We start from the raw sequence: 16,989 nt of genomic DNA, 5'->3' as shown, positions 1-16,989 counted from the left end.
GCAAATAGCCAATGGCAGGGCAGAGCTGCCAGTGTTGTTGCCCTAGTCTACCCCCTTTTGGCTTCATTTCACAGGCTGCAGCAGACATCCCTGTGGGCAGATGAAACCCCAGTGGCCTGCAGGGTGTTGGAGCCCTAGAGATCCTATAATTTGTATGTAATTCTATAGTTTGAGCTAGCATACAGTATGCTGCATGCTGGAGGAGACGTCCCTCAGCCCAGCAAAGGTTACCGTCTCTCTCACTGCTGTCACTAGGAAAGACAGTGGGCAAACATTTACTGTGTACGTTTAGTCTGGCCAAGAAAATACAAACTTATATATTATGTCCACTCATAAAACCCGTTAAGTAAATTTACACCTTTTACAAAGTTAGTCCATGCAGATTTTTTATATTTTTTAGAAAAGTTTCAATGTTTCAGGTTTGAGGCCACTGTATCACACACACACACACACACACACACACACACACACACACACACACACAACTCTGTTGTTTATCTCTCTCAGTAGCTCGTTCTGAAATGAGTCGTCATGATCCCCGCACTTTCTCTGTTTGTTCCCCTCCCTTGGCCCGGCCCACAGGCAGACAGCCCTGTCCTGACACAGTATGCAAAACATATGCAAAATTAAGCACACGAAGAATCACACTCACTCATCCCCAGACTGAGCCACTACGACAGACTAGAGCTAAAAACATCCCTGGGTGAGGAGTTGTGATATTAACAGAACAGAGTGGATGATCTAAGAGTGTTTGTGCTGAGACTATGTCTGTGTGTTGCGGTGGATTTGGGTTCATGGCAGTGAATCAGCCTAATGGTGAGAGATTCTGGGGCTGTGGGTTCTGTAGGGGGCAGTAGAGTTCTGTAGGGGGCAGTAGAGTTCTGTAGAGGGCTGTAGGGTTCTGTATGGGGCAGTAGGTTTCTCGAGGGGGCTGTAGGGCTGTAGGGTTCTGTAGTGCAGTAGAGGACAGTAGGGTTCTGTAGGGCAGTAGAGGGCTGTAGGGCTGTATGGTTCTGTAGGGCAGTAGATGACAGTAGGGTTCTGTAGGGTAGCAGGGGGCTGTAGGCCAGTAGGGCGCTGTAGGGGCTGTAGTGTTCCTACAGTCTGACTCTGATACTGTGGAAGGAAGCCATTCTCCCCCCCCATTGTCAGGATCAGGTGTCTGTCAACTCTCTGATTGCCATGCCTTCTGTGGACACACCTGTATCCACTGTATAGGTGGGGAGGAGGGGAATAGGAAAGAGGATACCTAGACAGTTAAACAACTGAATGCATTCAACCCAAATGTGTCTTCCGCATTTAATCCAACCCCTCTGAATCAGGTGTGGAGGGGGTATGTTAGGGGGGAGGGGAAATCCCCTCAGGGCCATGACAGAGTTTAGTATCTATTTGTTGTGCAAATGTCCGACAGTGACATGCAGGTGTTTGTGTGTGCGCGTATGTAATTCTGTTCATGTGTGTGTTTCCCTGCTGTCGTAAACCCTCTCTTCCTCTCTGCTCCACTCCCCCCTCTCTCCAGACACGTCGTCAGGCTCGGAGGAAGAGGGCTCCATGCAGGGTGAGGGCACACCCACCTCCAGCCAGGGCAGCATCAACATGGAGAACTGGATCAGCAGGGCCATCCACGGCTCCACCACCTCCTCCACCACCTCCTCCTCCTCCACGCAGAGCGGAGGGAGCGGGGCGGCCAGCCGGCTAGCAGACGTCATGGGCCAGACACACCTCGGTAAGTCAGGTAAACAAACCCACCCTTCAACTATAACCTTGCTTACCTACTTGTATCTACCTCTGTGTGTTAGGGTATGTTTGTCTTACTTACAGTGCCTGCAGAGAGTATTTATACCCTTTGAATTATTTCTCATTTTTAAAACCTGAATTGAAAATGGATCAAATGTATTTCTTTTCTCACCCATCTACACACAGTAATCCATAATGACAAAGTGAAAACATGTTTTTAAAAATGTTTGCAAATGTATGGAAACTGAAATACAGAAATATCTCATTTACATAAGTATTCACACCAATACATGTTGGAATCACATTTGGCAGCGATTACTGCTGTGAGTCTTTCTGGGTAAGTCTAAGAGCTTTTCACACTTGGATTGTACAATATTTGCACATTATTCTTTAAACATCCCAGGTTTTCTTCTCAGATTTTGCCTCTGCTTAGCTCTATTCTGTTTATTTTTATCCTAAAAAATCCCTAGTCCTTGCCGATGACAAGCATACCCATAACATGATGCAGCCACCACCATGCTTGTAAATTTGAAGAGTGGTACTCAGTGATGTGTTGGATTTTCCCCGAACAATAGTGCTTTATATTCTGGACATAAAGTGAATTTCTTCGCCACATTTCTTGCAGTTTTACTTTAGTGCCTTATTGTGAACAGGATGCATGTTTTGGAATATTTATATTCTGTACAGGCTTCCTTCTTTTCACTGTCATTTAGGTTAGTATTGTAGAGTAACTACAATGTAGTTGAGCCATCCTCAGTTATGTCCTATCACAGCCATTCAACTCTGTAACTGTTAAAGTCACCATTGGCCTCATGGTGAAATCCCTGAGCGGTTTCCTTCCTCTCCGGCAACTGAGTTAGGAAGGACAGCTGTATCTTTGTAGTGACTGGGTGTATTGATACACCATCCAAAGTGTAATTAATAACGTCACCATGATATTCAAATGTCAGTTGTTTTTTTTACCCATCTACCAATAGGTGCTCTTCTGTGCGAGGCATTGGAAAACCTCCCAGGTCTTTGTGGTTGAATCTGTGTTTGAAATTCACTGCTTGACTGGGGGACCTTACAAATAATTGTATGTGTGGTGTACAAAGACGAGGTAGTCATTCAAAAATCATGTTAAACACTATTATTGCACACAGTGTGTCCATGCAACTTATGTGGCTTGTTAAGCTATTTGTTTTGCCACAACAAAGGGGTTGAATACTTATTGACTCAAGACATTTCAGCTTTTCATTTTTAAGTAATTTGTAAACACTTCTAAAAAAACACAATTCAATTTTCACATTATGGTGTATTGTGTGTAGGCCAGTGACACAAAATCTCAAGTTAATAAATAAAAATTCAGGCTGTAACATGACAAAATGTGGGAAAAGTATCCCTGTTGTTGGCGTTCTCTATCAACACCCCCACAGTATGTATGTGTGCACGTGTGTGTGCATGTACATTTGCGTGTGTCTGCTGCTCACATCACCCCTCACCTATCCTGTACCTCCCTTTAATGTTCCCACCCCTAAGGCATGCACACAACACTAGCCTGCAATGCTTCCTGTGTGGAAATATTTGCTTTCTTTTTACTTGCATGCAGCCCATCCTCCTCACGAAGAGAAGCTCTCACTTTGGTTTATCTTCTTATACCCTAGACTTAGTTAACCCCTTAGTTGTAGTCACTGCATAATACATGTCAATTGAAGGACAAAAGAGCTATGACCATGAACTGCTGTTCTCCAATGTTGTCTGTGTAAACTGTTCTAGTGGCTAGTCTGTGCTGCTGACACAAGTTTGATGGCTACCAGAGTTGATGGCTACCAGAGACAAAGCACAGAACAGACACCACATTGAGGCTCCCGTCAGGTAGACACAGCTAGCAGACAGTCTGAAGTAATGCACAGTGTTGGGAGTAGGGTGCCGTGACAGTTGGGTCGCAGACACCGCTAGTAGCCAACTGCTGATTGGCTTCTTCTACTCAGTGAAGAGACATTTTAAACACTGAGATGTGATGTTTATCTGGTGTTTGTGCCAGTCCCTCCTGCTACCATTACTTTGAAATGGGGACGCTTTGAAGCAGCACTGGAAGAACTGGGGGCTCGTGCTGTGGTAGATGTAGACTTTCACTGAACTAGGAAATGTGATATCATGTATCAGTTATTAGGTATAGTTGACATGTAATGGAACACCACTTACAGTCATGATGTGTACTATGACAGCCTGTCAGTAAGACAGTTAAGAGTTTGCCAAAATAATCTAGTGATTGATTGACTATCAATCAAAACACTTGTCAACATCCAGTCGTTCTGATAGTTAGATTTAATTCCATCAAACTGTATAGTTATGTATTAGTAACTTTATGAGTAACTCTCTAAAGCCTTGGTTTTAAGAGGTGTTTCCATGACATTCAAATAGCGTTTTGTTGTCACAACATAGCATGATGTTTGTGTGTCTCTCTCCACTAGGTGTGTATTTCAGAGGAGGATATCCTTTCCTGTGTGTGTGAATGTTACGGATCTGATTTCCCTCTTGGCTCCCATTAGAGGCCAAAACAAACCAGCTCCTGTGTGTGTTGGCTTTTTAAAAGGCTAAAGAAAAAGCATTTTCCTTCCCTTCATCCCTTCTCCCTCCCTCCCTTCCCATCAGTGTGGTTCTGCCTGCCCGTGTAGATAAGTTTTCTCCATACTCCTCGCCACCCTCATCTATGGATGTGTCTTAAATTGCACCCTATTTCATTTTGAGTTCACTACTTTTGACCAGAGCCGGTCAGAACTAGTGCACTATAAAGTCAATAGGGTGCCATTTGAAACACATATTATATTTCCCCTCCATATGGCTGATGCCTCCTGCAGAGAGACACTGCAGTGTGTCTTCCCTCCATCTGGCTACAGTAGTGACTTGGTTTGGCCCTGTGTGGTTGCCGTAGTCTGGATTCAAGGTTCTGGTTTTCCCCTCCTCACACGCAGGGCCCATTGCTCACCTCTCTCTGAAGAGGAAAACTAGGAAGGCCCCAGCCCTCCTGGGCACACCAGCCCCAGTCACAGTAGAGAATGGGAACTCAGGTCCTGGTCCTGTGGTGAGGCGGTCCTGTGAGTTTGGATCAGGTGGATCGGAGCTCGTCTGGCAGCAGCCCCCCCTGGAGAAGCAGGGTCAGTATCCCACCGTGCAGGGGGGCAGTCAACCCCTCCCTGCCCTGCTCTAGCCGCAGCCCCGCACCCATTTGCTTTCTAATGATCAATTGTGGCGTTCAATGTCAAAGTGGTGTCTTGCTCTAGCTACAGTTGTGTGAAAAGCTGGGAGAAGAGAAGTGATGCTAACCCATGGATAGCTTTGGCTAATGAGTACTGTGATCGTATGAATCTGAGTGTGTGGAGTACCCTTTGTGGGTGAGAGCCACGGTGTTGATGGAAAATCAACATCAATATTGCAGGAAACCGGTAAGGTCTAGAAAGCAGTTTTGGTTGCTTTCATGCCTGGGAAATATTTATTGATCTAATGGTGAGAAATACATGTATTTATTTGCTGGGCAAGATACGAGACTGCATGTTCAAGAATGCTTTTTGTCTTTGACACAAAGCAGATGGATGGCTGCTCCAGTTATGTTGAGGTGGTGCTTGTTGTAATGTATGTTCTGTTTGATTTTAGACACTCTCTGCTCTCCCAATCCCTGAGTTTTTTATTGGGTAGTCGGGAGGGTACACTTTGAATCTGAACTTTAGGCAGGTGCCACATTGTTTTAAGTAGTCTGTTTAAAATGCCCTTTGAGTTGTACTTTTCAGTGCCAAAACTCTGCTCGATGCTTAAAGAACCCACTGAACCAGCATTGAAGAATGCCTTGATTGAACCCATCCATTATTCCAACAGTCACTATTTGGCGGGGAGAGTGAATTAGTGAAATGAGTTATCCCTCCGTATGTAACAACTAGAGAAAAGAAAGGGATTATACAATCCCTCAGGTGGAAGTAGATGAATGTTCTGAAAACAAAGGCCTGTTCCAGACTATAATCAACCATTGATCAACGTCTGAGAACACCACATAACCATTAACATCATTCTGGAAGGGGTTCCCATTCCTAATGGAATGATGTTTTGCAGTCTATGGTTGCGTTCTACATTGCAGACGATGCACCTTTCCATGCATTGTGAAATATGGCTTGCGTCTGCAATGTAGTCAGCTTGGAACGCAGCCTATGTGACGATCCATTTACCCCATTGCAGTTCAGCGTTTCTTTCTCCGCCTGCCGTCGTGTACTGTAGTCTAGCTGTCACTGGATTCCCTATAGCTCATTATTGTTTCTGTAGGTGTTGAGCTGTAAAAGGAGGGGGGGGGGGGACAAGTCAATATTAGGAAGGTGTTTTGTACACTGTTTATAATCCCAAATAACACCCTATTCCCTATATAGTCCGCTATATATCCAAATCAAATGTATTTATATAGCCCTTCGTATATCAGCTGATATCTCAAAGTGCTGTACAGAAATATAGCTCTGGCCAAAAGTAGTGGAATAGGGTTCCTTTTGGGAAACAGCCTTAGTCTCTCACTGCCTGTTTAGTACTGTTGGCCAGTGTCTGTCTGTTCACTCTGGCTCAGGTAAACAGATGTTATGTAGAAAGAGCACCCCTTCCTATATCATTAGCATGCTTGAGCTGCTGGTAGGAAATGCAATATCAATATGTCTGGAGAAAGCATTCTGGCCATGTCTAGACTTGACAGTTCATCCAGCTTTTAGCATTGAGTTCTGATCATGCAGCTTTAGCTCTGATCATAAGAGCTCTGATCATGGAATTCCAAAAGCGTCATGCATCTACACCTACATTTAAATGTGTCTACTGTGTCCGGATTCCCTATTCCCGCGCTATAATCAAATGCCAGTATACAAACAGTGAAATAGGCTAAATAAGATAACACAACAACAATGGCAGTTGCTAACTACTGTAGCTAACTAGCCAGCTAACCTCTGAAGCTAGCAGGCAACGCTAAAGGGATTGCAAACGGGTTAGCATAACTCTAGCCAAACAAAAACATGTTTTTCTTAATATTAACTAGTATTTATGAGCCCAGCAAACATGTTCCTCACATGCTAGGAACGTATTTCCTCCAACGTTATAATGAAAAGATGCCTCGTCTCAAAACACACGTTTTCTGGCGACTTGTGAGAGGAGTGCTGATGACGTCCCCACTGTGTGCGCTTTTAGAAATCCACATGCAATGCATCCCTGACCCCCTCCCGAAGTGGTCAGCCAGATCTGAACACAATCAGACAACAAGGCGACTTTTCAATGCTACCTTCGTATTCTGATAGCAGAAGTCAAATCTAAGTGTCAATAACCTCTGTTATTGCAGCTGGTAGCTAGCCTAGCATTGTCTCAGTCTCACTCAGTCATGGAGAAGCATTTATCTTTTTCTCGCTGTTCCATGTGCACCATGTGTTTTAGTGAGCTGCAAAATCTGGCCCCCTACAAATCAGCCGGGCTAGACAATCTGGACCCTTTCTTTCTAGAATTATCTGCCGAAATTGTTGCAACCCCTATTACTAGCCTGTTCAACCTCTCTTTCTTATCGTCTGAGACTCCCAAAGATTGGAAAGCTGCCGCGGTCATCCCCCTCTTCAAAGGCGGTGACACTCTAGACCCAAACTGCTACAGACCTATATCTATCCTACCCTGTCTTTCTAAGGTCTTCGAAAGACAAGTTAACAAACAGATTACCGACCATTTTGAATCCCACCGTACCTTCTCTGCTATGCAATCTGATTTCAGAGCTGGTCATGGGTGCACTTCAGCCACGCTCAAGGTCCTAAACGACATCATAACCGCCATCGATAAGAGACATTACTGTGCAGCCGTATTCATCGACCTGGCCAAGGCTTTCGACTCTGTCAATCACCACATTCTTATTGGCAGACTCGATAGCCTTGGTTTCTTAAATGATTGCCTCGCCTGGTTTACCAACTACTTCTCGGATAGAGTTCAGTGTGTCAAATCGGAGGGCCTGTTGTCCGGACCTCTGGCAGTCTCTATGGGGGTGCCACAGGGTTCAATTCTCAGGCCGACTCTCTTCTCTGTATACATCAATGATGTTGCTCTTGCTGCTGGTGATTCTCTGATCCACCTCTATGCAGACGACACCATTCTGTATACTTCTGGCCCCTCTTTGGACACTGTGTTACCTAACCTCCAGATGAGCTCCTACCTCATCCCCATACAGTATTAATTGATTTATCTTGCTCCTTTGCACCCCAGTATCTCTACTTGCACATCTACCATTCCAGTGTTTAATTGCTATATTGTAATTACTTCGCCACCATGGCCTATTTATTGCCTTAACTCCCTTATCTTACCTCATTTGCACTCACTGTATATAGACTTTTTGTTTTCTTTTGTTCAACTGTATTATTGACTATGTTTTGTTTATTCCATGTGTAACTCTGTGTTGTTTGTGTCGAATTGCTATGCTTTATCTTGGCCAGGTCGCAGTTGCAAATGAGAACTGGTTAAATAAAGGTGTTCTCAACTAGCCTACCTGGTTACATAAAGGTGAAACAAAAATATGTTTATTTAGCCTTTTTGCCGTTTTTTTCCGTCCCCAATTTCATGATATCCAATTGGTAGTTAGTCTTGTCCCATCGCTGCAACTCCCGTGTGAACTCGGGAGATGCGAAGGTTGAGAGCCGTGTATCCTCCAAAACACAACCCTGCCAAGCCGCACTGTTCTTGACACACTGCTTGCTTAACCCGGAAGCCAGCCGCACCAATGTGTCGGAGGAAACAACGTACAAGTGGCGACCATAGTCAGCGTGCATGCGCCCGGCCCGCCACAGGAGTCGCTATAATGCGATGGGACAAGGACATCCTGGCTGGCCAAACCCTCCTCCAACCCAGATGACGCTGGGCCAGTTGGGTGCCGCCTCATGTAGGGAGGGAGATGGGCAGGGTGTGAGTGAGAGAAAGGGAGGGAGATGGGGAGGTAGGGGGGAGAGGGTAAAGACCGGTAAAGAGAGAAAGGAAGAGGCTAAGTAGGAGTGGCAGTAATGTTGTACTTGGTCTAACATTGTCAATGCGAGTCTTGTTTAACCTAGTGGGCTCTGGAGCGCTTTCCCTCTCTCATCGATCTCTTTATCTAACCTCACATGGACACTGGTGGTAAGAATATATACCTGCGTCCCAAATGGCATCCTATTGCCTATATAGTGCACTAGTTTTGAACAGAGCCCTATGGGAATTGATGGAAGGTGATGACACATTCTTTGTCCATAAATAAATAAAGTTAAATCAGCTTTAGGAAGCTCTTATAAAGGCCTATGTGCTCAATAGTGCACTAAATAGGGAATTCAGTGCTGTTTGGGACAAAACCCCAGGCATCTTCATCTAACATGATGAATTATCACTGAAAGGAAGATTACTCATAGCAGACAGTATGATGGTCTATGAATGAGATTGCTCTCACATACTTGTGGTTACCGGCCCTTATCAAATCAAAATCAAATCAAATGTATTTATATAGCCCTTCGTACATCAGCTGATATCTCAAAGTGCTGTACAGAAACCCAGCCTAAAACCCCAAACAGCAAGCAATGCAGGTGTAGAAGCACGGTGGCTAGGAAAAACTCCCTAGAAAGGCCAATACCTAGGAAGAAACCTAGAGAGGAACCAGGCTATGTGGGGTGGCCAGTCCTCTTCTGGCTGTGCCGGGTGGAGATTATAACAGAACATGGCCAAGATGTTCAAATGTTCATAAATGACCAGCATGGTCGAATAATAATAACGCAGAACAGTTGAAACTGGAGCAACCTTATAGATGAGTGCTATGGCTAGCTAGTACCGGTGTTTGATCCACTTTAGCTTATGTATGGTCCTTGACTGGGGCTCTAGTGTTTTACAGTGGAAAGCTGAGAGATTGAGCCGAAGCACTAGGAATGTAAATGAACGACAGTGAAGGAAGTTCCTTGTGGTTTCTCTTCACAAATAGTGTCTGGAATGATTTCACACGCTCATCCACTTCAGTCAGAATCTAAATCTAGCAGGGGAAAAAAGTAACGGCTGATGCTTTTTGACATTGTCCAGGTCGGTATGATGGGAAGAAAATGGGAATTCACGGCATGATTAGACTTTCAAAAACGTCTGGCACTTCAAAGAATCTGAAAAGTGATACGTGTCGAGTGGGAGATGGAGAGTAAAAATGATTTATTTTTTACAGTGAATTTAAGGATAGATGTCACATGTGGGATGTCTCAGAGAGAGGGAGAGGCGGAAGTGTTGCATCAATGATGTAATGTTGAAGCATTTGGGGGAATTATGTTATGACCAGGGGATTGAAGAGGGAGCGGTAATGATTAAAAACACAGTTTCGTGAAGTGCATCAAATCTCCTGCAGTTCCAGTACTGGGGCAATCTTGGATTGGTACATATATTTTTAGACAAGAATATAACTTATAAATGCTTTAATGATCATGAGCTTAGTTCAATTTGCTTACCCCATTGGAACCCAAACTATAAGCTTGTTTTACTCCGTCTCTCAGCTGTTTACCAAAAACCTAGCGGATGCCTGCTTTGTTTTGTTGTTTCAATCCCATATTTCCCCTTTTATCATAATCTGACTGAGAGGCCGGTGGCCTGGGGACATGCAAGTGTCAGCTTGGACAACTTAATTCACAGCATTAGTTTATTTGACACGGTTGTCATAGATATTTGTATATGTTACAGTGTGCTCCCACACATTCAACCTCACACACGTAGCAGAGACGTATGTGAAACTAAAGGCCTAGTTCACAAATGTAACATTGCCAAAATATTAGGAAAGGGTATAGGGATACCTAGTCAGTTGCACAACTGAATGCATTCAACCCAAATGTGTCTCTGGATCAGAGAGGTGCGGAGGGCTGCCGTAATTAACGTCCACATCATTGGCGCCCGGGGAGCAGTTGTTGTTGGGGGTTAACTGCCTTGCTCAACGGCCTTTTGGTTACTGGCCCAAGCGGTCATCTATCATCTTAGATAAAGATGAAAATAGGTTTTGGGTGGTTGCAGAGTTGCATCCCTTGTGGAGTGGATGGACTTCGGGTGTTTTCATACACCTCAAATCTGAGTTCAAAGGAAAACTAGCAAGAGGGGTACTTGAATGAAAATGAGGTGACATGAAACACTTTTCTCTATGATTTTAAAACAGATCAATTGATAAGGGCTGAGGTCTATGGAACTGTGGAAGTACCAAGAGAAACCCAGCACAGCAGCATATCAATCACTCTCCTTCCTCAAATTGACTTTTACTGGAGTTAACCATTGTCTGTCTGTCTATTCTGCACCCGGGGACACTTGTTTGGATGCATGCGCCTCCTGACCTGACTAACCCCTGTGGCCTCCCACAGTCTGTGTGCCCTGTGTCCTTGGACCCTTGCCCCCGTGCCTCCTCCCATCCTAGGTTGCATCCCGAATGGAACCATATTCCCTAAATAGTGCACTACTTTTGACCAGGGCATATACAGATCTGGTATGTATGAGCCGTGTCCAACAGTAGTCCACTATACAAGGAGTAGGGTACCAATCGAGAGGCAGTCCTTCTCTTCCCTCCTCTCCTCACTGTTGTGCTGGCTTGGCTGTGGCAGCCTATGGCAGCCTGTGGCCCTTGGTTAGCTATAGGGCTGAGGGCTGGGGGGACTAACAGTAACAGGCTTCCTTCACCTTGCCTCTCCTCACATCCAGAGAACCACTCTACCCCTCCAGATGTCACTGGCTACACCACAGACTCCATACAGGTGGAGAGACCCCAAGGCTCCACCACAGCATCCAGGGCTACGCCCAAGTACGGCAACGCAGAGCTCATGGAGACCGGAGATGGTGAGTACACACAGGGGTTGGGGTAGTGTGTGTGTGTGTGTATCCATGATCGTGTGTGTGTGACCTAAATTTGTTTTCATGGTTTCTTGACAGTGAAGAGTATTTTGGGGTCGTGTTTGTATTTATCATGCTCTGAGCCCTTCTTTGTTCAGATATGTCTGTGTCATGGTGTCGTGTCAGTTTGTTCTGATATGTTGGTGTCATGGTGTCATGTCAGTATGTTCTAATATGTCTGTGTCATGGAGTCATGTCAGTTTGTTCTGATATGTCTGTGTCATGGTGTCATGTCAGTTTGTTCTGATATGTCTGTGTCATGGTGTCATGTCAGTTTGTTCTGATATGTTTGTGTCATGGTGTCATGTCAGTTTGTTCTGATATGTTGGTGTCATGTCCGTTTGTTCTGATATGTTGGTGTCATGTCCGTTTGTTCTGATATGTTGGTGTCATATCAGTATGTTCTGATATGATGGTGTCATGTCAGTATGTTTTTATATGATGGGGTCATGGTGTCATGTCAGTTTGTTCTGATATGTCTGTGTCATGGTGTCATGTCAGTTTGTTCTGATATGTTGGTGTCATGTCAGTTTGTTCTGATATGTCTGTGTCATGGTGTCATGTCAGTTTGTTCTGATATGTTGGGGTCATGGTGTCATGTCAGTCTGTTCTAATATGTCTGTGTCATGGTGTCATGTCAGTTTGTTCTAATATGTCTGTGTCATGGTGTCATGTTAGTTTGTTCTGATATGTCTGTGTCATGGTGTCATGTCAGTTTGTTCTGATATGTTGGGGTCATGGTGTCATGTCAGTCTGTTCTAATATGTCTGTGTCATGGTGTCATGTCAGTTTGTTCTAATATGTCTGTGTCATGGTGTCATGTTAGTTTGTTCTAATATGTCTGTGTCATGGTGTCATGTCAGTTTGTTCTGATATGTTGGTGTCATGTCCGTTTGTTCTGATATGTTGGTGTCATGTCCGTTTGTTCTGATATGTTGGTGTCATGGTGTCATGTCAGTTTGTTCTGATATGTTGGTGTCATGGTGTCATGTTAGTTTGTTCTGATATGTCTGTGTCATGGTGTCATGTCAGTTTGTTCTGATATGTTGGTGTCATGGTGTCATGTTAGTTTGTTCTGATATGTCTGTGTCATGGTGTCATGTCAGTTTGTTCTGATATGTTGGTGTCATGGTGTCATGTTAGTTTGTTCTGATATGTCTGTGTCATGGTGTCATGTCAGTTTGTTCTGATATGTTGGTGTCATGGTGTCATGTCAGTTTGTTCTGATATGTCTGTGTCATGGTGTCATGTCAGTTTGTTCTGATATGTTGGGGTCATGGTGTCATGTCAGTTTGTTCTAATATGTCTGTGTCATGGTGTCATGTCAGTTTGTTCTAATATGTCTGTGTCATGGTGTCATGTCAGTTTGTTCTGATATGTTGGTGTCATGTCAGTTTGTTCTGATATGTTGGTGTCATGTCAGTTTGTTCTGATATGTCTGTGTCATGGTGTCATGTCAGTTTATTCTGATATGTTGGGGTCATGGTGTCATGTCAGTTTGTTCTAATATGTCTGTGTCATGGTGTCATGTCAGTTTGTTCTAATATGTCTGTGTCATGGTGTCATGTCAGTTTGTTCTGATATGTTTGTGTCATGGTGTCATGTCAGTTTGTTCTAATATGTCTATGTCATGGTGTCATGTCAGTTTGTTCTAATATGTCTATGTCATGGTGTCATGTCAGTTTGTTCTGATATGATGGTGTCATGTCAGTTTGTTCTGATATGATGGTGTCATGTCAGTTTGTTCTGATATGATGGTGTCATGTCAGTTTGTTCTGATATGTTTGTGTCATGGTGTCATGTCAGTTTGTTCTAATATGTCTGTGTCATGGTGTCATGTCAGTTTGTTCTGATATGTCTGTGTCATGGTGTCATGTCAGTTTGTTCTAATATGTCTATGTCATGGTGTCATGTCAGTTTGTTCTGATATGTTGGTGTCATGTCAGTTTGTTCTAATATGTCTGTGTCATGGTGTCATGTCAGTTTGTTCTGATATGTCTGTGTCATGGTGTCATGTCAGTTTGTTCTAATATGTCTATGTCATGGTGTCATGTCAGTTTGTTCTGATATGTCTGTGTCATGGTGTCATGTCAGTTTGTTTTGATATGATGGTGTCATGTCAGTTTGTTTTAAAATGTTGGTGTCGTGTCAGTATGTTTTGATATGATGGTGTCATGTCAGTATGTTTTGATATGATGGTGTCATGTCAGTATGTTTTGATATGATGGTGTCATGGTGTCATGTCAGTTTGTTTTAAAATGTTGGTGTCGTGTCAGTATGTTTTGATATGATGGTGTCATGTCAGTATGTTTTGATATGATGGTGTCATGTCAGTATGTTTTGATATGATGGTGTCATGTCAGTTTGTTCTGATATGTTGGTGTCATGTCCGTTTGTTCTGATATGTTGGTGTCATGGTGTCATGTCAGTTTGTTCTGATATGTTGGTGTCATGGTGTCATGTTAGTTTGTTCTGATATGTCTGTGTCATGGTGTCATGTCAGTTTGTTCTGATATGTCTGTGTCATGGTGTCATGTCAGTTTGTTCTGATATGTTGGTGTCATGTCAGTTTGTTCTGATATGTCTGTGTCATGGTGTCATGTCAGTTTGTTCTGATATGTTGGTGTCATGGTGTCATGTCAGTTTGTTCTGATATGTCTGTGTCATGGTGTCATGTTAGTTTGTTCTGATATGTCTGTGTCATGGTGTCATGTCAGTTTGTTCTGATATGTTTGTGTCATGGTGTCATGTCAGTTTGTTCTGATATGTTGGTGTCATGTCCGTTTGTTCTGATATGTTGGTGTCATGTCAGTTTGTTCTGATATGTTGGTGTCATGTCAGTTTGTTCTGATATGTTGGTGTCATGGTGTCATGTCAGTTTGTTCTGATATGTTGGTGTCATGGTGTCATGTCAGTTTGTTCTGATATGTTTGTGTCATGGTGTCATGTCAGTTTGTTCTGATATGTCTGTGTCATGGTGTCATGTCAGTTTGTTCTGATATGTTGGTGTCATGTCCGTTTGTTCTGATATGTCTGTGTCATGGTGTCATGTCAGTTTGTTCTGATATGTTGGTGTCATGTCAGTTTGTTCTGATATGTCTGTGTCATGGTGTCATGTCAGTTTGTTCTGATATGTCTGTGTCATGGTGTCATGTCAGTTTGTTCTGATATGTCTGTGTCATGGTGTCATGTCAGTTTGTTCTGATATGTTGGTGTCATGGTGTCATGTTAGTTTGTTCTGATATGTCTGTGTCATGGTGTCATGTCAGTTTGTTCTGATATGTTTGTGTCATGGTGTCATGTCAGTTTGTTCTGATATGTTGGTGTCATGTCCGTTTGTTCTGATATGTTGGTGTCATGTCAGTTTGTTCTGATATGTTGGTGTCATGTCAGTTTGTTCTGATATGTTGGTGTCATGGTGTCATGTTAGTTTGTTCTGATATGTCTGTGTCATGGTGTCATGTCAGTTTGTTCTAATATGTCTGTGTCATGGTGTCATGTCAGTTTGTTCTGATATGTCTGTGTCATGTCAGTTTGTTCTGATATGTCTGTGTCATGGTGTCATGTCCGTTTGTTCTGATATGTTGGTGTCATGTCAGTTTGTTCTGATATGTTGGTGTCATGTCAGTTTGTTCTGATATGTTGGTGTCATGGTGTCATGTTAGTTTGTTCTGATATGTTGGTGTCATGGTGTCATGTCAGTTTGTTCTGATATGTTGGTGTCATGGTGTCATGTTAGTTTGTTCTGATATGTTGGTGTCATGGTGTCATGTCAGTTTGTTCTGATATGTCTGTGTCATGGTGTCATGTCAGTTTGTTCTGATATGTTGGTGTCATGTCAGTTTGTTCTGATATGTCTGTGTCATGGTGTCATGTCAGTTTGTTCTGATATGTTGGGGTCATGGTGTCATGTCAGTTTGTTCTAATATGTCTGTGTCATGGTGTCATGTCAGTTTGTTCTGATATGTTGGTGTCATGTCAGTTTGTTCTGATATGTTGGTGTCATGTCAGTTTGTTCTGATATGTCTGTGTCATGGTGTCATGTCAGTTTATTCTGATATGTTGGGGTCATGGTGTCATGTCAGTTTGTTCTAATATGTCTGTGTCATGGTGTCATGTCAGTTTGTTCTAATATGTCTGTGTCATGGTGTCATGTCAGTTTGTTCTGATATGTTGGTGTCATGTCCGTTTGTTCTGATATGTTGGTGTCATGTCAGTTTGTTCTGATATGTTGGTGTCATGTCAGTTTGTTCTGATATGTTGGTGTCATGGTGTCATGTTAGTTTGTTCTGATATGTCTGTGTCATGGTGTCATGTCAGTTTGTTCTAATATGTCTGTGTCATGGTGTCATGTCAGTTTATTCTGATATGTCTGTGTCATGGTGTCATGTCAGTTTGTTCTAATATGTCTGTGTCATGGTGTCATGTCAGTTTGTTCTGATATGTCTGTGTCATGGTGTCATGTCAGTTTGTTCTGATATGTCTGTGTCATGGTGTCATGTCAGTTTGTTCTAATATGTCTGTGTCATGGTGTCATGTCAGTTTGTTTTGATATGTTGGTGTCATGTCAGTTTGTTTTAAAATGTTGGTGTCGTGTCAGTATGTTTTGATATGATGGTGTCATGTCAGTATGTTTTGATATGATGGTGTCATGTCAGTATGTTTTGATATGATGGTGTCATGGTGTCATGTCAGTTTGTTTTAAAATGTTGGTGTCGTGTCAGTTTGTTTTAAAATGTTGGTGTCGTGTCAGTATGTTTTGATATGATGGTGTCATGTCAGTATGTTTTGATATGATGGTGTCATGTCAGTATGTTTTGATATGATGGTGTCATGTCAGTTTGTTCTGATATGTTGGTGTCATGTCCGTTTGTTCTGATATGTTGGTGTCATGGTGTCATGTCAGTTTGTTCTGATATGTCTGTGTCATGGTGTCATGTCAGTTTGTTCTGATATGTCTGTGTCATGGTGTCATGTCAGTTTGTTCTGATATGTTGGTGTCATGTCAGTTTGTTCTGATATGTCTGTGTCATGGTGTCATGTCAGTTTGTTCTGATATGTTGGGGTCATGGTGTCATGTCAGTTTGTTCTGATATGTCTGTGTCATGGTGTCATGTCAGTTTGTTCTAATATGTCTGTGTCATGGTGTCATGTCAGTTTGTTCTGATATGTTTGTGTCATGGTGTCATGTCAGTTTGTTCTGATATGTTGGTGTCATGTCCGTTTGTTCTGATATGTTGGTGTCATGTCAGTTTGTTCTGATATGTTGGTGTCATGTCAGTTTGTTCTGATATGTTGGTGTCATGGTGTCATGTCAGTTTGTTCTGATATGTTGGTGTCATGGTGTCATGTCAGTTTGTTCTGATATGTTTGTGT

At 43.0% G+C, this 16,989-nt stretch overlaps 1 protein-coding gene across 9 annotated transcripts in view; it reads left to right on the top strand.

The window, feature by feature from the left end:
• Positions 1-16,989, top strand: part of LOC109872035 (disco-interacting protein 2 homolog C) — a 248,527-nt gene that overhangs the window by 140,894 nt on the left and 90,644 nt on the right. For 6 of the 9 annotated variants that reach the window (XM_031806568.1, XM_031806571.1, XM_031806570.1 and 3 more), the window contains exons 5-6: positions 1,520-1,735; positions 11,425-11,559. In XM_031806568.1, coding sequence (XP_031662428.1) covers positions 1,520-1,735; positions 11,425-11,559 — 351 coding nt within the window. Of the gene's footprint in view, positions 1-1,519; positions 1,736-4,458; positions 4,875-11,424; positions 11,560-16,989 lie in introns of those variants that run through there. The other 3 variants (XM_031806569.1, XM_031806574.1, XM_031806575.1) reach the window with 2 other exon arrangements.

Source organism: Oncorhynchus kisutch, linkage group LG27, assembly GCF_002021735.2.
Source record: "Oncorhynchus kisutch isolate 150728-3 linkage group LG27, Okis_V2, whole genome shotgun sequence".
NCBI classification, from domain to species: Eukaryota; Metazoa; Chordata; class Actinopteri; order Salmoniformes; family Salmonidae; genus Oncorhynchus; species Oncorhynchus kisutch.
Note: the sequence above shows the minus strand (reverse complement) of the source record. Positions and strands in the feature narration are given on the sequence as shown.